General features: G+C 43.6%; 1 protein-coding gene across 1 annotated transcript in view; it reads left to right on the top strand.

Moving 5' to 3' along the window:
• The first annotated feature begins 135 nt into the window (after positions 1 to 135).
• The window catches only part of brf1a (BRF1 RNA polymerase III transcription initiation factor subunit a), a 110,183-nt gene continuing 87,362 nt past the window's right edge, over positions 136 to 22,956 (top strand). Inside the window, exons 1-5 of the mRNA XM_041953885.1 lie at positions 136 to 248; positions 2,859 to 3,064; positions 6,226 to 6,306; positions 12,068 to 12,241; positions 16,083 to 16,114. Coding sequence (XP_041809819.1) covers positions 2,884 to 3,064; positions 6,226 to 6,306; positions 12,068 to 12,241; positions 16,083 to 16,114 — 468 coding nt within the window. The 5' untranslated portion in view covers positions 136 to 248; positions 2,859 to 2,883. The remainder of the gene's footprint in view (positions 249 to 2,858; positions 3,065 to 6,225; positions 6,307 to 12,067; positions 12,242 to 16,082; positions 16,115 to 22,956) is intronic.

Raw genomic sequence — 22,956 nt, 5'->3', positions numbered from 1 at the left:
GCATCAAACGCACATGTTGGGTGTGTTGTGTGGCGGATTGCGGCTATAATACTGCGTTTTACGGACCTCCGCGCGCTGTCACGTTGCTGTTTCATCTCCACAGACCTGAGTGACAGAGCGATAAGCCTCACGGTCAATGAGAAGCGCTTTAAAAAACAAAGATATTGCAGAAAACACCGCGGGGAGGAGGCTGACACGCGTCCCGGCGTGGCTGCGGGCGGCTACTGTCTGACTTCACCGGACTGAAGGTAGGTCCACCGCCAGCACACACCGTCAGTGTGAGCGTTTATCCGCCCGCGAGGCTGCTTCGGTCGGGACACACTCATTACATCATGCGCGTGTGTTGCTAAAGCGAGTGTTGAGGACGGTGTTGCCGGCTAGCAGCGCTCCGTTAGCATCCAGCCCTCAGCTGTCAACAGCTCCATGTGAGAGCTTCAGAGTCCTGCTGCTCCACCTTCGGCTCCATCAAAGAAAACAGAAATAAAGTCTGATGTGGGAAGAGGAAGCGGACAGGTCGTGGCTGTGGTCGTTTTAGCCCGCGAAGGACTCGCCGTTTGGCTAGCAAATGAAACGCTTAGCTAGTCGCCGGCTGCTCGGCGGTGCCACGTAGCTAGCCGGCTAATGGGAGCCGAGCGGCGGGGGAACTGTGCTCAGTCACTGCTGGAGGATCAGGGAGGACACACACAAAGTGCCCAGATCCTTTACTTCACCAAGAGTAGTAATGCCACACTGTAGAAGTACTCTGTCAGGCGTAAATGTCCTGCATTGCACATGATACTAAGTAAAAGTATCAAAGTATAAGGTACTTAAAGTATTAACAGTACTCATTCTGCAGAGAAATGCCCCCTGTCAGGTATATTTGTTTACTTCATGAGATTATCAGATGGTTGTGATGCATCAGTGTGTAAACAGCTGGAGCTGAAGCTAGCTTTAACTACTTTAAACAACTAGCTAGTTTACTCCAGTGTTTCCCAACCTGCGGGTCCGGCCCCTCCAAAGGGTCACCATGTTGATCAGAGGGGTCACGACACGATTGATGGGAGAGATCAGGTTTGTAATGTAGATTCTGAACTCATATCACATATTTAGCTTTTGTAAAATCTTGGGTAATTTCACAGTTAATTAAATGCACCCATCGTCTCTATTTGGTGGAGCAGCTAACAACTCAAAGACATCTGAAACATGATGAAGAGCTCAAACACGCCTCTGAAAGCTGTCAGATAACTGCAGTCGAGTACAAAGTACAGTATTTTCCTCCAAATTGTAGTGTAGAGTGGCACGCAATGGAAATACTCGAGTAAAGTACGAGAATCTCTTGAGTAAATGGACTTCACCTCCACCACTCCCTGCAGCTTTTCATCATTTTACACAAGTAACTCATAGAAATGTCCTTTTTTGTTTCTTTTACATGTTTTTTGTAGATGATAGATTTTCCATCTGACTGAACCAGCGGGCAAACATGTCTGACTTTTATTGGACATTAAAGAGAATGACAGTTTCCCTGAGAGCCACAGAGGGAACAGAGTTAAATGAATCCTCACTGTCTGTGAACAGTATGAGTGGCTCGTTAATGACACATTAAAGGCAGAGTTCACCTCAAAATCAAAACTACGCTTTTCCCTCTTGCCTGTCCTGTTATTTATCCACTTAGATTGTTTTGGTGTGAGTTGTAGAAAAAACGATTACTCAAGATCATCCACAGACCTTGTTGTGAGCAGTTTCATGCAGGAACTATTTTCTTGCTACCGAACTACACCTGCCAACCGTATCCCTGCGCAGAAGGAAGCGTTCATCGACTAATGGAAGGGAGGCTCGAGGTGGTGACAGCACAGGATGTAAACATTAATGGCGTCCTCCCCAGCTGAGCTGTAATGTTAGCTAGCAGTATCGGTTAGCTATAAAATAATCTCCACAAGATAGCAGTGTCAGACAAGGGTTAGGGGAGTAGTAGTGATACGGTTGAAACAGAAAATAGGTCCTCCATGCAACTGCTCTCAACAAGCTCTGTGGGAGATTCTGAGTAATGATGTTTGAAGGGAGACTTTGTATAAACAGTGTAAACATCAGGTCAGAGGAAACAAGTATTTTTGATTTTTGGGGTGGACTATCCCTTTAATTGTAATCTCTGTGGATGTGGAGGTTTTATTGACGATCATACAATCTAACAGACTGAGGGACAGCTTCTTCCCCAGAGCTGTTAGAGCTATCACCCCCAGCAGCCCCTCACTGCAGTGAGAGACTGTGAGAACTATGAACCACTGCACACCGCACACCACACTTTTACACCTCCACCTCCACCTGCACCTTCTGTGTACTTAACTTTTAAGTACACACACATACTTAACTAAATTATATACATTTTAGTATATTGGCACATTTCATTTCATTGGTATATTTTATTGTTGACCGTTTATATACATTTTAGTATATTTCAGCTGCTGTCGGTACATTTCACTGGTATATTTTATTGTTTATTGTTTAGTATATTTTATTGCCTTAGTATATTTTCATTCTGGTATATTTTCAATTGCATTTACGAATATTTTTATTGCACGTTGGTTTATTTTATTGTAGTCTCAATTTTATTCTTTCTAATCTTTCTTATCTTTCTTATTATCTGTTTCTAACATGGGGGTTGCAATGAAAATTTCATTGACGTGTCATGCTCAATGACAATAAAGAATAAAGAATCTTGAATCTTGAATAATCCAGCATGAACACAGGTGTGTCCTCCTAACCTGAATATCTTGAACATTTCTTCTTTGCATCTTTAAGGTTTAACGTTAAAAAAGGAAAAAGAACATCAAAAAAGAAAAGCCGGAGCTCATGTCTTCCTTTTGTTTCTCATTTCCCATCAGGCTTTGAGGTTTGCCGTGCGACACCATGAGCTCTAAGGTGTGTAAGAACTGCGGCAGCTCGGAGATCGACGTGGACCAGGCTCGCGGCGATGCCGTCTGCATGGGCTGCGGCTCCGTGCTGGAGGACAACATCATCGTGTCCGAGGTGGAGTTTGTGGAGTCGGGCGGGGGGTCGCTGGCTGTCGGACAGTTTGTCTCTGCAGAAGGTGAGTCTGAACAGAACTGCTAAAGATATTTGTCTTTGTTACTTTGTTCTTTTACTCAGGGGGATAAAGTAGTCTTTACTCGATTACATTTATCTGACAGCTGTAGTTATTCTATTAACAAATGAAAAGCTTTTAAAATATGATACATTGTAAGATTTTAAACTATTCAGCAATCTGACATTTGAACTGAAACGAATCAATTCAAAATCATCAACTGTTTTGGTAACCGATTATTTTTCTCGCCTCAAACGTTGCGTACAGATTCTCAAATCTGCTGTTTTTCCTCATCTTGAATTATATTAACTATAATAATAACAAACATTTTGAAGTTTTGCATTGTTGGTCGGATAAACTGTGAGCTCTGGGTAATTTTCCAAACGATCGATTTAATGGAGAAAATGATCGGCAGATTCGTCCAGAATGAAAACAATCATCGGCTGCAGTTCTGTAGTTTAAAATCAGCTCCACCTTAAACAGCTACATCAGTAAAATGCTGCTTTTACATGAATGCATGAGTCACAATAATCTAATGAGCTCATATAATAGTGTGTGTATAATGTGCAGTATATCACTACGCTGTATGGACTTCTCTGCACTGAATACTTTAATACTTTAAGTACATTCTCCTGATTTTACTCAAGCAAGATTTTCAATGCAGGACTTTTACTTGCAGCAGAGTATTTTACAGTGTGTTGTTAGTACTTTTACTGATTCAAAGGATCAGAGTACTTCCTCCATCACTGCTCAGGTCCTCCAGGCTGAGCAGAATGAACGAAGATGCTGCTGATGTGTAAAGAAACACCAAACATCTGGGTCCCTGTTGCCGGGATACAAAAAACTGATTTAATGATTTAGTGATTTAATTCACTGACGGTCAGAGAGCATGTACGGTGGCCAGCAAGGACAAAGTCTAAGAACAGGCAAGAAAAATTCAGATTCTGTCAGCCGAAGCGGTTCCCTGTCAGCGTGGTGTTTTATTGATCTATTGATTATCAGCTAAAGACAGATTTTATCCTTTTCTGTGGGTGGTGATTGTCTGAAGTCACTACTGCTTGAAAATGCTAAAACTGTTCATCTAAATGGCCACAGATGCACAAGAATTCCCCAAACATCTGCAGAAATGTCTCACCATAAACTTTAATTGAACGTTTTTTTAATTGTTTAATTGAAATCAACGTGTGCTCAAAGAAATGTCCGAGGAACCTGAAGAGAAAGACTTTGACCAGTTGTTCTGGGATCTTTCTGAGCACTTTTAAGATTTCTCATCCTTGTTTGAGCCATAAAAGTGAACATCCATACTCCCATGACAACTGAGCAAGCCCCCTTCCTTGACAAAGTCCATGTCAAAGGGTTAAAAGCACCAGATCAAGCGAGTAAGTGGATCTTGAGTTGTGAGAAATCAGTAAAATTTAACGGCAGGTGTTGAACTCTTTGAATGCAGATGTCATTCTGCTTTGATCTGTTCAGTCATGTGGTATTAAATGTCAGTACATGATCATAAACGATTAATTTACATAAACTAATTAATTTTCATCAAATACTTTTTATAAGAAAGAACTGATGTGATTGTGCAGAAGCTGCATCAGGACACAGTGGGTCTCTACTCGTCAGATGTTTGGTGTTTCAGAAGCAGCGTGGCTCTTATGTAACACTGATGTGTGTGTTGGTCGGTCCACAGCTGCTTATCTGCGTCTAACATTTACCTCCAGATTATTTCTGACCTTCAGCCTGCAGGACTTTTCACTCCTGCTGCGTCTGCACGAGATGTGTTTGAGTCTGTGTCCTCTGTTGTAGTTCCTCTGGCTGTCCACTAGAGGGTGCTGTCAGATTGCACCACGATACTTCATGAGCCACCTCCTCTGGTCTGTCACAGGGTAGATTTTGTTAGTTATGAAAAAGTACTGATACCACAATTAAAAATACTCAAGTTAAGTAAAATTCCTGCATTGAAAATGTTTCTCAAGTAAAAGTAATCAGGTATGATCAGGACGATCTACTGAAAGTATTCATTATGCAGTAAAATGTCCCCTGTGACTGTTCCACTGTTCTACTGTTCTCCTGTTCTATCTGATCTCATTAGATTATTGTGACTCAGTCGTTCATGTAAAAGCAGGATTTTACTGTTGGAGCTGGTTGAGGTTCATTTTCAGCGATTTTGTATCAGATTAATGACTCTGAAACTAATGATTCTTTTCATTCTGGATCAATCTGCTGATTATTTTCTTCATTAATTGATTGATCGTTTGGTTTGGAAACATTGTGAAAATAGTGAGAAACGTGGTGACGATGAGGTCAAAGTGACGCCTTCACAATGTTTGTTTAGTCCGACCAACAGTCCAAAGCTCCACATTATTACAAACACATTCAGATCATTCAGATCATTCAGAGGAAAAGCAGCAAATCAAACATCTGAGAAGCTGAAACATCAAACATCAAATGATTTTTACAGGAAAAAAAGAAAGAAAGCATTATGAAAATAGTTGATGATTCATTTTCTTTCATTGGACTAATTGAATAATTGACTAATCGTTTCAGCTGTACCTCATTTATGCTGTTTGGTTGTTTAATTGTTAACAAAACATCACATCATATGCTTAAGTAAAGTACTTGAGTAAATCTAGCTGTTAATTAAGGTTTATTATAAGGATGCAACTGCAGATTATTTAGTTATTGATTATTCTGCAGACTGCATGTTCTGTAAAATGTTAAAAAATAGTGAAAAATGCTCAGCACCATTTCCTGTAGGCCAAAGGTGATGTCCTCAAAATGCTTGTTTTTGTCCAACAGAGAGTTCAAATCCCCAAAATACTCAGTTAACTATGATGTTGGACAAAGAGTTTGGATTTTTGCTAAAATTAATCAATTGTTGAATAGTTGCCGGTCATATCGTACAGGCTGCAAAAACATTCACATTTCAATAATACATTGAAATACATATATAGCTTTGAGTTGTGGACAAAACAAGACATTTGAGGACATTGTTTTTTTTTTTTTCTTCTCTGAAACCTTGATCAACATGTTTGATAATTTTCTGATCATTCTTCCATTTTTCAGATGTTTAAACTGTGAAGAAATGACTCAACTGAGCGGAAACAGTGAAAGTGTTTGTGACTTTACAGTTTCTGTAGTTCCTGTCCTGACATGAGTCTGTCTGTCCTCAGCTGGAGGCAGCGTCCCCGTGTTTGGAGACGGATATTTCACAGGTGTGGGGAGGGAGTCCCGAGCTCAGACGCTGGCCAGAGGTGAGTGACCAGCAGAGGGCGCCACACGTCTTAATGAAAGTGTGCGGGAGCTTCTGTTTGAGACGCCGTGAATCCTGTGGCGTTAAACCGTGGTGGCTTTCTGTCAGGTGATGTGGAGATCTGCTCGTTTTCATCTCATGAATGACAAGTGCTGAAGCATGAAGCACACAGGTTAGGTCAAAGAAAGAGATGAAGACGACTTTAGAGGTGAATAACATCTGATATGTTGTTCATCATCAGCCTTCCTTCGTATATATTTAGTTTAATCTTCACTTGCGTGCAAATGTTCTCTTTTGAAAGCAGCTGTGTTGCAACACGTCGGGTTTTTAGCCTCGTCTGACACAACAGCCGAGTAATTAAAGGCTTTTCAGCAGATTTCTCAGCAGATTTACCTTGAATCTTTTCATCCCGTTTGTTCAAAGGGCTCCTATCAAACAGGACTAAATGCACCTTTTAAGCTACAGCAGCAGCAGCCTGTTCTGTTCATACATTTTTGATAAACTGTAAAATCATACAAGTGTTGTTAAACGTCTGTTTGATCAGGTGAATTGTGGTGTTTGACGCCCAGCCACTCAGCTTGGTTTAGATTCGGCGCGTTTGTTTGTTTATTTGAACGTTTTATGAACGAGCTCTGGTGCTTTTTTGAATGAAAGTCAAATATAAATAAAATTTCATCTTACAAAACATATTCATACCAGTTACTTCACTATATCTGAATGCAGTAACACCGTGACGTTGGTTATTATGCTTTCTGTAACACTGGTTGGCCTAATCATTAAATGATTAGAAGAACATGCAGAGGAGATGGAGGCTTTTTATCACTTCAGAGAGGTTTTAGTGAACGAATCAAACTGAAGCTGTAGCTCCAAGAGAGTTCGTTCTTAGATTTTTCTGCCAGTGATGACATCAGCCTCATCAATGCATCTATGAGGCTCCGAATCATCCTGTTCCTCATTCTTCTGGGGCTCCTCGGGGACCCTGACGGGCCTTGTGGGACCCTCACGCTGCCACAGGAGTTTCATCTCCAACAACTCGAGTCTAGAAACACGTCAACAACTTGCAGAAAGAGACCAAAAAAAAAAAAAAAAAAAAAGAAAACCCTGCTGGGCTGAGGGTTGGCAGAGAGCCACAGCTCGGATACAATGGCGAGCAGCTGGTTACCGCGGCGACGACCGTCTGCTCCACTGATGATGTTTCAGCGACGGAGCTGCAGAGTCACAAAGCTGTCAGACTGCAGCAGACGCTGAGTAGTGTGTGTGTGTCTGTGGATGTGGGATTAGTTTAGTGTGTGTGTGTGTGTGTGTGTGTGTGTGTGTGTGTGTGTGTGTGTGTGTGTGTGTGTGAAGATAGGAGGATGAGCGTTGGGGAAAATACTGACTGCACATGAGGAAAAAAGTGTGTGTGCGTGTGTGTGCGTGTGTGTGTGTGCGTGCGTGTGTGTGTGTGTAAATAGGGGTTATACCACTGTCACACGCTGCTTAAAGAAATAGATTTTTGGGGAACTACTCTTTTAACTGTCACCTTCTGGGATGAGAAGTGACCACACAGTTAGCTTAGCTTAGCATTTGGACTGGAAACAGGGGGAAACAGCTAGCCTGGCTCCGTCCAAAGGTAATAAACCCTCCCTACCAGCACCTCTAAAGCTCACGTTTTTCACAGCAGACATGTTGACTTGTCATCGCAGGAAGAAGAAGCACAGGTGTCATTAAAAACTGCTGCTTTGCGTTCAGGTTACCTGCCTTCCGGGTCCTGGTGTTGTGCATAATGGTTAGCTGTCATGACTTACTGGGACACTTGCTGGAACCGAACCATCGTTAACAACATTAGGACTTTATTTTTGGCTGAGCAAAGTCTTATTGGTCAAAACCTTTGGATAGGCTAGCTGTTTCCCCCTGTTTCCAGTCATTATGCTAAGCTAAGCTAAGCTAAGCTGCTGCTGTCCTGTAGCTTCATATTTACAGTACTGTGTGGGTGTATGTGTGTGTTTGTGTTGTACTGTGTGTGTGGAAGCTCAAGTTTTATGTCTGTGGCAGTTGAAATAGCCGTGCGTGCGTGCGTGCGTGCGTGTGTGTGTAAAGTCTGTGGGGAGATTTATGGCCGTCTGTGAGTCTGCTGGCGTCTCTGAGAGAGGAGCAGCTCTTCTTCTTCTTCTTCTTCTTTCTTTCTGTCCTCCAGAAACTTTCCCCAGCGGCCGTCTTCGCCTCCTCCGTCTCACCGCCGACTGATTCATATCTGGGAGCACAAACCCCGTCTCCTCCCGTATTAGTGTTGGACAACACTGTATCACCGGTCCCTCGTGCATCGGCCCACAGCGCGCCGCGGTGTAGGCGTGATGACTGGAATTTAAATGCAGCTCTAAAAGCGCCTCCAGGCGAGATTTCTGTGTCTGAATCGAGCCGGAGCTGCAGTAAAAACCGAGCGTCTGATTCCCATAAAGCTGGATGTAGAGCTGGAAGCTGTATGAATATATTGATACCGCAATATGAGGCAAGATATCATCTGGGATTCTAGTTCTAATAATAATGAATCAGATGACTTTCATAAGAGCTGCTTGTAGTGAGAAACCTGCGGAGAGTCATCGCCGGCTCCGCGGCTCTGCTCAGCTTTTCGGCCTCTTTTAGCTCATAGTTTTGGTTCGCTGCCACACATTTAGTGAACCATTTCATTACAGTCACGACTCCAAAATCAGCCTACGGTGGCTGCTACAAACATGAGAGTCCCTCTCTGGAGCCAGTGTTTGATCTGTCCTCTATGGGCTACTGTAGAAACATGGTGGACTCTTTCTCCGGCCGTCCACCGACTCCAGGTCCATGGCTTTGACTCCGTCCGTGTCGATGCTGTTGCTGGTTTCAGCCTGTTGTTCGCAGACGGCTGATGTCTATTTCTAGATGATTTCATCCAGCTGCTGCTTCTTCAGTCAAGGATGAACTGTGACGCTCGTCTTCGCCGATTAAACAAATGTTCCCTCTGGTGAAGGCGTGAGACCGATGGTGTCCTCGCGGCGTCGGACTCGCGTCCAGTTGGACCACACTCCACTTGTTTCCTCATCCAGGTGCGGTGTCAGTGCTGGCGACAGCTCCCCAGCTCGTTTCATCAGATTCTGTCGATGCAGAAGTACCGCTCCGCTTCAGGGTACCCTAGTTTTTGCTCGTGTGAATGACTGTTTTATTTATTTATTAATTTAGCGCCTCCTGTTAAGGAATCAGTCGCTGTTTTTGAGGTTAGCGCCGCAGAGTCACGCAAAGGGCAAAGAAACTAAGTGAGAAGAGCCCTAATTACAGCTGCAGCGCTGAGTGTCTGCCCTACTTATCATCTGAGACGCAAACTTGGTAGAAATTAGGGTAGCAATTAACTTTTATCTTCACAGCAGCTGCTTCAAACCGAAGCTGCAGATGCAAAACTCCTTTTGTACCTCGTGCTGTTACATTTCTAAAGTTGTGGGTTTCATTTTTGGGTTTTTTCCCTTTGGTCTCCTGCCTCCAGGTCTTTGGTTTGCATGTTTTTTTGATGGTGTCTGGTTTTTTGGGTTATTGTTATTTGCATATATTTTATGCATCTCTGTGCTGTGTCTCCTCTGCTTTTTAAACTGGAGTGTTTCTGAGCTCCAGGAGGCAGCGTTGAGCATCAAAGCCGAAAACATTCAGATGAACAGTGAAACATCTTCATTTAATTATCATTATCGTCTCATTAGAGGAACAAGGAGTTACAGAGCCCCCTTGTTTACAGTCATGTACTGAGATTTTATAGTGCTTAAAATCTAAGAAAGTATCAGACTTATGAAGCAGAACACATTCAAAACATTAGGAATTTTTAAGACCTGATTTAACTTTTTTCTCTTTTTTTTTCTACTGACTCGCTCTGTCCGTCTTTTTTCATCAGTGGACGGAGTTTTCTGAGTTCAGTTGTCAACATGTGACCTCAGTGCAGAACTTCGTATCACCTGATGTTCATACATACTGATGAAGACTGTGAGATGAAGTTGAAAAGCCAAGTCAAGAATTACGTGTTTCTCGTCTCTTATTAAAAGCATGCTTTATAATCGCTGGTCTCGACCGGTGCCATACGAGGTAAATCTACTGGGATGATCAGTCGATCCCAAAGTGATTGTTATGTACTTGGATCCTCATTAACTCGGCGTATTAAACATTGTAACAACTCGAGGTTACACGATGTGAAGAATAATGCAAACTGACTAAATTTCATTGAATTGAATTTGTTTGTTAGCCATGTTAGCATCGTCAGTGTGTTAGCATTTAGCTCCAAACACTGCTGTGTCTTAAAAGAAATCAAAAAGTTGTGTCTGCAGACTCTCATGATCAGTGATGTTTCATGATCGATAATATCTGTCATAATCATTAATATTTAATGTGCAATAAAATGGAATGATCAATAGTATTTCATAATCATTAATATTTCATGATAATATTTCATGATCAATGGTGTCTCACAGTCAATACTTTGTCATGATCAGTAAAATCTCATGATCAATGATATTTAATTGGATGTTTTCTGGAGGTTCAGAATTCTCTGTTGGCCTTGGAATCATCTGACAGTCTAGTTATTCCATGTTCTGGAGCTTTCTATCGCATCGTGTGGTCTTCGTCAACAGATGGAGTTTCCCGGTTGCCATGGAGATGGTAGATTTTAGCTTTGTGGTTTTTCTGAACATTTCTCGTTCACGGTGAATGTTTGCATCTCTGAGTCAGCTGGGTAGAGGATCAATGTGACATAATCGAAAGCTCCAGAACAGCTGCTACTAAATGGACCTCATGGTGAGATTGTTTTCGTAAGTGCTCTCAACCAATCACGTTCATCTGGGTCACTGCAGCGGCTGTATGGACCTGCTGGAATAATGAGAGACAGACTCATTATTCCTGTGTGTGTGTTTGTGTGTGTTTGTGAGACAGAGATGCTGATGTTGAAATCTGCTGGTTTCAGATGTGTTATAATGAACAACATGATGAGACGCGATGAGCTCAGAGCGTCTCACATTCCCAGACACACACACACGTGTTTGCATGACGACGCTCAACATGAGGTCATGAACTCTACACACACACACACACACACACACACCTCTGTAGCTGCATGGCAGTAATTATAACCTCTTTTGTGTTGATTATCCACCTGCTGCTACACCTGAACTGGTTTGTGCAGTGTGTTGGTGTGTGTCTACAGGTGGAGCACATGTGCGTGTGTGTGTTGCGTGCGACGACACATGTGTGCAGGCCTCTCAGCACGCATGTGCATTTGCACATTTGTGTTTAATCGAACCCTCGTGCTTGTCTCCAGGCATGTGCGTCCGGACATGTTTGCAGACGTTATGTGTGCGTGATTGTGTAACGTGTGTCTGTGTGTTCTGGTCTCTGCACCAAAACCAGGTTTATGTCGGGATCAGACCTTGCCACATCTCTGTCTTTCTCAATGGTCGCTGTGTCAGATTAGCGATCATGACGCCTTCTTGTTTTGACTTTGTATCGGAGACATGAGAAGACACGTGCACCCTGAATCAGGCAGGAGATACAGACTGGATCAGGAATCAGGGCCGACCAGTGATGTGGACCATGTAGTAGATGTCAGGATTAGTCGCAGTATTGATATTAGATGTCGTGAATGTTTAAAAAGCATATCAGAGTCTCTTTTTCCAGATGTGGTCTTGACCAGATGTCCACGCCTGCTCTGAACTTACCCTTATACATGTTTTAATGAAAGTGGTCGCCGTGTCGCTGTGACCTCACACGGCTTCTGTGTGTCTCCTCAGCAAAGCAGAGCATCAACACCCTGGGTCACCAGCTGCAGATGAACCAGCACTGCCTGGACACGGCCTTCAACTTCTACAAGATGGCGCTCATCAAGCACCTGACCCGCGGCCGCAAGGCCTCGCACGTCATCGCCGCCTGTATCTACATGGTCTGCCGCACCGAGGGAACGCCACGTATCCTTCCTGTTCAACCTCTTCCTCACCAGACATTTTTGCAAAGGTTTAATGAGCTAGAAAGTCCATTGGACATGGATTTGAGGCCGTAATGATGCACACGGCATGTTTTGCTCAGAAATGCTGAATCTAGAGAAGCTGTGGTTCTTTGAAACATAAGCTGCACAGGGAACCCTGAGGAGTGAAGCGTTTTCCTTTATTTTTAGCTCCCAATTTAGCATTTTCATTCAAGTATCACACCCCTCCTGCTCACTTAGTTTTATAACACCAAACTACAGAAATCTGTTGTAAAAAAAACAAAGACGCTCTTCAAATTAAGACGTTTTCTACAGAATCAGAGTAATGCTGGTGAGTGTTGTCTGTATCCATGGCAACAGTGCAGACTGGAACTGCTAATGGTTAATTATTTTGAGAGGACTGAAGTTGTCGCCCTGCAAAGAAAAGCATCACACATTGGTATTTAAGAAGCTGCAGACAAGCCATTATTTTTGTCATTTTTGCTTGAGAAACGTCTTAAAGAGTTGCTTGATGATCAATGGATCTGCTGATTAATTTTCTGTTGATTGACTGACTTATTAATGAATTGACTAATTGTAAGCTTGTAAATGGAGAAAAAAAAACAATCTTGGACACTTTGATCCACAGAAAATCAACCTGAACGCTGAGGTTAAAACCTGCAGGAAGTAGCTGCGCAGCTACCGTGTTAGCCGTTAGCCGCGTGTGCGTCAGTCTAATTAAATGTGGCAACAAATTGGAGATATTGCCTCTGAATGGAAACCTGATCAAACAAGGAGCCGCTTTTTATGTAATCGCACGTCTTGACGGCTGAGCCGAAGTTTGGTGTTAGCTGAGACAAAGTCGCCCATTAAATTTTCCACCCCGCATCTTAAACTGATGCAGGATGGCACATCAAAGTGTGCAGGTTACGTCTGATGTGAACCGGCGGAGGCCAGGCCGCCCGCCGCTGCCTTTCTTAATGTTTCATAATCTGCTAACGGCGGCTTATTGAAGTCGCGAGTGATGTGTCATCATCGGGATAATGGGACTTTTAGGTTCATCCTTTTTTCATAAGCAGGGCGGCTCTTTGGTTTTTGTGCTGCTGTCGGTTTACTCCTGACTCACTTCGCCTCCGAGGATGATTGTGTTATGTAACGGCAGCGCTGGACGGCTGGGATAGGTTTACCGAATGAAAGAGGGCGAGGAGGGTGCAATGCCTTCCTGCTGCATTGTTTACTGCGTGTGTGTGCGTGTGCATGTGCATGTGCGTGTGTGTCAGCACAGGCCTGTCTGTTTGTGCATGTTTGGAGGAGTGAGACCGGGGTAAAAATAGCTCCGCTCACTTCCTTTTCCACAGCTGGGTGAGTCTGTAATGTTGTCACAGGGGAGAATCAGGACGAAGGCAGAAGGAGAACAGAGTGAGTCTGGAGTTTAATTTAACGACGACCGGCCGCACCAAACCGGACCGTCACCAAAATGCAGACAGGAAGGAAACGGAAGTGCAAGGACGGTGGAAGGACAATCATTTGTTTGCCATTTTGCATTTAATCCAGCAACCCTGTGTCCTAAAAAGACAAATAAATGACCTTTTTCCACCTTCTTCGTGCTTCCCTTTTCCTCTTCGTGGAGGGAAGCTGTGAAAAAGCAAAACTGCAGCAAAAAATCAGCTCTTATAAAACGAGAAAAAAAACAGTAAAATTGTAGAAATGTTTCTTAAAATGTGCAAAATTATCTGCAAAGAGAACTGGGAAATGTCACCTACTGAGATTTTAACAAGCAGTTATCTGAAAGTAGTGCAGCCGGACCAGAAACAAATACATTTGTCTGGATGCAAAGAAATGCTGACTTCGACAAAGCAGTTTTGTTACTCAGATCCAGTCGTATAATTTGGTAAGAAGATATTTATTAGACAAAAAACAAGCTTATATTTCCTTTATTTAACATAATTCATCTTGCTTAGATTTCGCTTTTTGCAATGTGATGCAAAAGTGTGTGTATCCATGAAAACAAATCAAAACAAAAAGCCATTAATCCATCAGTCAGGTGTGTGAGATCACGGTCCAGCTGTCGCAGTGCAGAAACTTGATTAATGGCGTTAAATTATTCAAACATTTGTTGATGCACTTGATGAGTTTGGTCGATGGTGATCTCCTCTTTTAGTCCAGCTTCCTCATAAACCGACTGGATCTGAGGAGGACTGCAGCTGGACCAGTTCAGGTGTTTAGTGGAGGGGAGGCTGCGATGTTCAGCGCCTGCATCAGTCAGGTATTTAAGTTTATGAAGGTGGATGTCTGAGCAGATGATGGTGGTGCAAAGCCACAGATGTAGAAAGTTATTCAGGTCTCCATATGCAGCTGATGTAAATGCTCAGGATCAGCATGTTTTTATTTAAAGCTGATGCCCGTGGCAGCAGCTAGTCCCGGGGTCCGGCACATCATATACGTGCACAGCATCGCATCGATGTTACGTTATGTTCGTCGCGTGCGGCTCCAATTGTGTCACATTAAGAAAGCGGCCGTTAATTTCTGACTCCGCTTCCCCAGTGAGTGGAAGGCCGGGTCAGGTCGAGTTAGTCTCAGAGCTAGTCTCACTTAGTCTTAGCTTCAGTGCCGTCGCTAAGGAACAAGAACTAGATGCTGCACATGACCAACGCAGGGCTGTTGATCAGCTGCTTCACTGCTGATTTGAATGAAGATTTGCTGTTAGATTGATGCATATGAAAGAAGGCAGCTGTTCCAGTGATTGATGGCACGATAAACGACTTTCATGTGGCCGCTGCATCGGTTTAAATATCCGTTCCTCCGGATATGTAGATAAGTGAGTTACTGGGATGGTCTCATCCATCCTTCCTGTCGCAGCACACGCTTTGTCAGGCCCCAGATGTGTTGAAGGACCCACTGTTGTTTATTTTCCTGATTAAGGGAGTCGTCTGTAATCTCCAGACGGTCTGCGCCCGGATTATCTTTTCCATTTCATCTGCACTGCTGCTAATTCCATTGTGAGGCCTTTTCAGAGGAGCCCCGGCTAATCCGCCCGGGCAGCCTGGAGACAGGTGCGCCCGTCGCCACGGAGACACTGTCGCCAGGGAGACCGGCGTGTCCGAGCGGGGCCGGTCGCTGGGAGGGATGGGATGTCCAGAGGCTGATGAGGCAGACGTGTGTGTGTGTTTTATGTGAGGACGCAGCCTTGATAGCTGATGTTTTAAATATTAAAACTATCGACAGAACCGGATTCAGATTAACTGACAGCTTCCTGCTGGCACCGACCTTCCAGAACAACCCGTCTGACCTCTTTTTAACTGGTGGTCCTGAGCTCCTGCTCGTGTTCATGCTAGAGAGTTTTCTGCTGCACACACACACACACACACACACTTTTCTTCATAATATTATAAAAAGCATCAAAGAAAACCTTCACAAGTTCTGCTATCTTAAAGCTGAGCTGTTCTGCTGCCAACTATATTCAGAATTACTAAATTAAATGTAGGTTTTCTGCAGCCTCAGTCTGCTCTGTGCTGCTGGGAAAAATTAACATAAAAATAACAAATATAGGTCAGACCAGGCTTATATTAATCTATTAAAAAGCTAAAGAGAAATGTTTTGATTGGGACATAAATACCTTTGATTGAGCTTATTGTAAGAACTAGCTTTAACCATAAAGCGCTCTCATTGAGGAAGTAACAAATTTTAGTAATTTTTTATTGTTTATATATGATCTTTCTGTCTCTCGCTGTTCTGGGGTCAGTTGTTTGTCCATCTGGCTTCTAACTGAGCAAAAACAAAATCTTCACACATCATTTTTTTCCTCTGAATCTTTCGGTTTAGTCGCCTTGACCAGTTTCTCTCAGACATGCTGCTGGATCTCAGTGATCTCCTGCAGGTAAGTGTGACGACTGCGGTCAGATTAAAACTGACGATTATTGTTTTCATTATCGATTAATCGGAGGATTATCTCCTTGATTAACCCATGAACATCAGAAAATAGTGAAATCATGAGTCCAAACTGACGAATGAACATTTATTTTAGTACGAGACGAAGTGAAGCCGCAAACTGAACAAACTAAAACGTTTGTGTTGCACGACTAATCTAAAAGTCCTAAACTCAAAATAACTGTTCCAGACTTTGAGGATGACTTTCTGATCCCCTCTTTAATGTGTGCTGATGCACTGCAACCTCCTACCGCTCACCACGACTCCCATAATGCACCTCTGCCGAACCGCTTGGTCCTGCAGTCATCCTGCGTTCAGACTTCCACCCGTGTAATTAAACCTGAGTCGTGCGCGTGTAAATTTAGAAAGCCCTCCATTTGTCTGCATATTTAATGGCAGCGGCTTCGCAGCGAGTCAGGGGTGTGGTGGTGCTGGACGAGCCGGTGGGACATTTCTCAGTCACAGCTGGTGAGGGCCTTTTATTTTTATGCGCCCAGCTGTCCTGGAGGAGCCGGCCGCCCCTCCCCCCGCCGCCCACACCCCGGCACGAGGAGGCCAGGAGTGGATTTGGGGTGGATTTTGGGTGGGTGGGGCTGTGGGGGTTATTAATGTCCAGCGTTTAGGCTTCTGCTGCGGCTGCGGGGCGGGCATATTCCACCAATCACTTTTTATGGATCCACACCCAGGCCACTTGGTCCGCTCTGCATTGTTTGGATGAATGGGGGGCTCCGTCAGGCTGCGCCACAAAGTCACTCGAGTGGAATAAGCATATTGGTCAGGCTGGATCAATACCAGCTGTAAACATCAGCTGTTCTCTGCCGCGATGAGGCTTCCAGGTTTTATTAATGCCATTGCATGCTCACTTTAGATGCGTGTCTCTGCACACATGCAGGGTTTTGAACAACAGGTGCTTTGGAAAGTGAACATCCTGCACACCGTCCACGGCTCCATCTGTCAGGGGTCTCTTCAGGCCACAGAGACGCCGATTTATACATTTTCTATAGATATGTTATTCAGAGCTCAGAGCAGATCAGACGTTAATCTCCTCCCTCTCTGTTTATTGGTAGGAAGCAAGCACGAGAGCTCTTAGGTGAAAAATAGTTTTGTTTTTTACTTTATTTTGCAGCAACAGTTCTCACTTATTATCAAAAAAAGAGTTAGCTGAGTTAGCCTGGAAAGCTAATTTTGGTCTGTTGTCGCTGACCTGATGTTTTTCAGGTGCCGTTCCTGCAACGTTGATCTTTCATTTGCAGCTATTAAACATTTTAAAATCCAGTTTTATCATTCAGTAATTTTTAAACATTATTTCTCACCCAGCGGAGCTGTTCGGGGTTAAAAGACGACACACGTTGTGCTGTTTTCCCATGAATTGGGGATTTGAGAGGATTCGGCTTCGATAAGTGGATTTGACGCTACATCCAGGTTTAAAAAAAAAAAATGGAACTGAGCCCTGGACCCACATGTGAGTGTATGAACAGCAAGAAAAGAAACCCTCAACCCACTCGAAGGAATTTCATCAGCTTTTTCTGTCGTTTTTATTGTTCAACCAGAGTGAAATAAGACTGAATCCTTGTCAGATCTCAGCGTGATTGACTGTTTTAAGATGTTGTGTGCACATCCAGTCCTGTATTTCTGTAGAGGAGACAACTCCTGAACTGTAATTTCACTATCAGGCCCCCAGGTCTTTAAGTGGCAGATATCAGTGTGACGTTGTCTGGGTGCCTTCACCGGCTTGCAGACTTGTTGGCAGCAGCTGTTTGGTTCTGTCGTTCAAGCAGAAGTCTCATCAGGAATCCTTTAATTGAAAGTTTTCCCCCTTTGAACCGTCTGTCACCGCGTCCACCTGTTGAGACGACTCGGCCGCGAAGTATCGAGTGACCGCGCGGCGTTTTTGATCGTCGAACGGTTTGAGTCGCCCTTCGACCCGGAAAGTTTCACTTAGCGCCGCAGCACAGGGCGGATTATATTCTTCTCAGGTTCTCGATTTCACCTACAAGCGCCCCCACTGTCGGCTGTTCAAAGCGATGATTAAATTTAATTTAAAGGCTTGAGCCCAAAGTTCAGTCGCGCTGATTCTAACGTGTTCAGAAGAAAGAAGAAAAGTTTTCAGATGATGTCAGATTCAGCAATGTCTGCTTGAGTAACAAAACTCAGCTGTGCTGCATGAATGCATAAAGGTGTCAGACTAGTAAATTTGATGCATTCAAGAAATTTAATTATTTTAGTAATAAATAGTCATGGAGTATTAGCAGCTCTGCAGCTTGTCTTTTAGGACAAACTGGATCATGTTTTGGACTTTAGCAGTTTGTCTGTTATTCATATCCTTTATGATAATACAGTATACCCTTGTTTTTCGCTGGGTTACGTTCCAAAAAGAACCCGTGATAGGCAAAATCCTTGAAGTAGAAACCTTTATTTTTTTTTTACAATTATTATACAATTAAATACTCTATTATACATTGAAAAGAAAGAACAAACCATTTTACAGGCTCAAGCATTTGTTTCACAAATAAAAGTACTTTAGAAACGTTTTTTTAACAAATAACTTCTATACTGTACTGTCAAATAATAATTTTAATCATCGATGTGAACAGAAGGCTTCAAATTGTGGAGATTAGCACCGCCCACCGCGACCCGAGTGATTGGATTAAACGGGAGAAAATTAAAAATGATTATGAAAAAATACAAAGTACAGTGGGACAAATAGTGACTCAGGTGTATTTCACTGCTCTTCAGACTGAGCCGCTGCATCCTGACTCCGCTCTGCAGTGTTTTCTTCTTCTGAAGCCTGCGGTGCAGGTGTGTTTGTTCGGGAGAAGAACATAGTGATAAAACTCGAAATTACAAGAGAATTTGCACGTACGTAATGTAAATTTGGCGAGCTGTTTTACGTACGTGTACATATTAAACTGCAACATTATTGACGCACAGGTAGAGAAGAAGCGGAGTGACTTTTTAGCCAATCAGAATGCAGAACTATGCAAGAATGCACGATGCAAATCCGTGAAGTAGCGAAACCGTGAAAAGTAAACCGCGTTATAGCGAGGGATCACTGTATTGTACTCACCAAAGTAAATACTGAGATGTAGGGACACAATAACATCTCTATAACGTGTGTTTTTGCACTACACACTCCGGGTTTTGGAATGATTTATGAGATACTCCATTCAAAATTTAATTTCAACTGTTGAGTCACTTTTATGCAGCTCTGGTCTGATCTTACTTTATGTGAATGGAAGCTTTTCGCTGCCGTGTTGGTCAGATCTTTATTGTAAATGAGATCATGTTTAGAAATAAGAAAATAAAATAGAAATAATGTGGTAGTAAACTCAAGACTTGTCTTAATACGTCTGTTTAACCTGCAGGTTTGTTTGATAATCTTGAGTCTCAGTCATTAACTTAATGAATGCAGCATTATGATCACTGATTGAACCGGCAGCGCTGAGCAAGAAACACAACATTAACAGATCATCACATTATGAAGTTGAATGTGCACCGTCCCTTTTTGCTCCGTTTATGGTCTCCACCCACTCCTGAGGGAAATATCCGGCTCTTGAGCTGCTAAATGCTGCACTACGTTAAACAGCCCGTCGCTGACTGTGTCTCTCAGCTGTTTGGTGCTGAGCAGTTTGTGTACAGTCGGTTTATTGGAGCTTTTTTGCCTGAGCGGAAGCATGATTGTTGAATTTATCCGTTTAAAGATCCGAGCGTCGCTCCAACAACACTTTTTCATGTTTTATCTGGAGCGAAAAACCTTCCATTACCATGTTTGTGCTGCTCTAAATTTGGTTCAGTATCACTAAATTGAGTCCTAAAACCTGGAACTGAGCTAGCATTGTCGTGAGTTGTGGCCTGAAATAAGGTCTGTGGTTAACACAAGCTTAAGAGATGTTCTACTACATTAAATATGTCAGAAAACTCATCTACTCGCCTCGTTGTGGTTGTACTCCCGCTGTTATATCTCAAACTTTCCAACTAGATTTATTAGTTTATAGTGTGTGTGTGTGTGCGTAGTATAGTGTATTAGCTTAATGGTGGTGACGTTGAAGTCATGTGACCGCGGTGTGGCTCCTTTAAAGGCTAACTTTAGCTTTTTACTTCTGGTGATTGAATTCACACATCAAAAATCATCCAACTTGTCTGCATTAATCCAAAATCCAATTAAAAAATCCCGACGCTAGCTTACGGGTTGGTCTAGAAAGATGCGTCATCCCTGCAGCACCTATTGGAAAACGCTTTCTGTCAGAGGAGTCATGTCTGCAATACTGATCACCAACGTCCTGGCTTTAGCTGTAATCACACTGTGCCGCTCCTTCCACTTCCTCCTCCGCCACCATTTCCGCCTTTGTGTATGAATTCCTCACTGGAGTCCACTTCCCAGAATAGCAGAGCAGCATCTGCGTCCCTGCCTGACTCCAGAGGGGTCTGAGAGCGAGAGTCCGTCCGTCTGCTCCGAAAACCCCCCCAGAGCCTCCCGGAGGTCTGGAGAGTCGGTCTGAAGGAATGACAGAGATCTGACCCGAGTTCGCGACCTGATCCTGCAGCTTTCACTGCCGTCTGCTGCAGCTTTCAGCCCTGGTCCCACTGAAACTTAATTCTGGGCTGCAATGCTGATAACTTGTGAAGAAGATGATAGATGTGCAGCTCCGCGTCTTTGTTATTCATCATTAGATCCTTTCAGATAGAGCAGGGGGGGCAGAATTTACTGCCGAGCCTTCTGGAGGTGCTGTTGGTAAAACACAATGAAACATCTGTGATGGGAGGTGCCGGCGTGATAACCCCCGATGACACACTCGCCCTCATCCACCACCCACCAGCCCCACTTCTCCAACATCCTGCCACAAACCTGGTTTCTGGTCTGCTGCTCAGCCTAGTTTAAACGCCCGAGGGACCGCCGCCTCAGATCCTGTACCAGTTTGAAATGGAAATGTTCCATCCAGCAGTTTATCACGTTCGAACTTCTCCAACGCCGCAGTCGTTCAAGGATGAAAAGAAGTGAATTTAGTTTCCTCAAAAGAAAAGAAGAATGAAAGAGACTTAAATGTAATTTACAGGAGTCTTGAATATTCTATCTCTCCAGCTGTCGGCAGTAATGTTGGTTATAAAACGTTTCTGTATGTGGCTGCGGGCTGTTGGGGGACGTTATACACCTATAAAGTAAAAGTGTGATTGTTGCAGCGGTGGGCTGTGCTGCAGGAGGCTGTTTAATCCTGTTTACGTGGCGTTTCGGCCGACGCCGTCAGACCTGCAGCGAACACTGTCGCTACTGCAGCTACAGCAGCTTGGGAGCTCACGTGGGCAGGTGTCGATTTTAGGAAACGCTGCACAGACTTTTTGAAGGGCAGGGGCGAAAAGGACTTCACTTGAGCACGCGATTTTGTTCCCAAGAGGGCACTTTAGCATGCGTTTTGGCGTCCAAGAGGGCACTTTAACACGCGTTTTGGCGTCCAAGAGGGCACTTGAGCACACGTTTTGGCTCCCAGGGGGCACTTTAGCACGCATTTTGGCTACCAAGAGGGCACTTTAGCGCGCGTTTTGGCTCGCAGGGGACTCTTCAGCATGCATTTTGGTGTCCAAGAGGGCACTTTAGCGCGTGTTTTGGCGTCCAAGAGGGCACTTCAGCGCACGTTTTGGCTCCCAGGGGGCACTTTAGGACGCGTTTTTCAACAATTGGGGATGCAGAGAAGCAGTGGTGTGCACAGGGCGGTCGCCCCCCTGTCCACACCACTGCTTCTCTGCATCCAGGTCTCATTAATTTAATGAATGATATCATTAGGAGTTATTGTTCTGTTCTGCTGGGAAGTACTAAAAAAAATGCGATTGAATAATAAATGCTTCCAGGCCATAGAGCCCCTACTGGTTTTCTATCATCAAATTGAACTCTATGTGGAATTAAAAAGATCTTAAAAAGCCTTAACTCGGCGAATCCTGCAGAAATCCTGATCTAAACGGCTCTTTTTGTAGAAGCAGCAAATCCTCACATTGGAGAAGCTGGAACCAGTGAAGGTTTGGTGTCTTGCTCGAAAAATGACTGATGAATCAAAGTGGTTGCAGATAAATCTTCAAAGTTGGCTTTAAATCAGAGGATATCTGTGTGAAGACAACAAATTAGATGCACGATTTTGGTCTGTTCTCAGTACGAAGTCGCTCAAATGCTCGATAATACAAGCAGCTATGGAAGCTGAAATGTTAGCAGACGTCTTGAGATAAACGATGTCACTGATAAATCATAAGGAGTTCACCTTTCAGGCAGAAGTCGACCTAGTTTTCTGTTATTTTGGTTGCTGGAATAACTTGTTTCACCTCACAGCTCAGTTGGTTATCAAAATAAAACCTTTGTCCCTTTGCTGAAATCTCTTTTCGTGCTGATGCTTGTGCAGAAATAACGACCCATGCAGATGTCTGTGAAACACTTCAGGTGATAAAAACAGTGGCGGGCAGATAAATCTTGCACGCAATAACATGATCAGGTCGGTTCCAACCAGGAAAAGTGGAAATAAATGCAGTGTAGAGAGAGCCAGTGGTGCCTAGACAGACTGGAGCATCAATCAGATCTGCAGTTTACATACAGGAAATCAATCTGATGGGAAACATGCAGGAAACGAGTGTGCAGGGAGTGACTGATGGTATGATTAGAAATTAATCGACAGAGCTGTGAGTTTGAGAGTCTGTATGAGGAGAAAAACCCTTTCAAACAGCCCAGAGCTCAGCTTTTAATCACACGTATTGATGCGAAATGTTCCCCAACGTCTGGGTCGATTATGTAACCAGAACACTTAACCTGACGGTGAC

This window comes from Chelmon rostratus, chromosome 15 (assembly GCF_017976325.1).
Source record: "Chelmon rostratus isolate fCheRos1 chromosome 15, fCheRos1.pri, whole genome shotgun sequence".
Taxonomy (NCBI): domain Eukaryota; kingdom Metazoa; phylum Chordata; class Actinopteri; order Chaetodontiformes; family Chaetodontidae; genus Chelmon; species Chelmon rostratus.
Note: the sequence above shows the minus strand (reverse complement) of the source record. Positions and strands in the feature narration are given on the sequence as shown.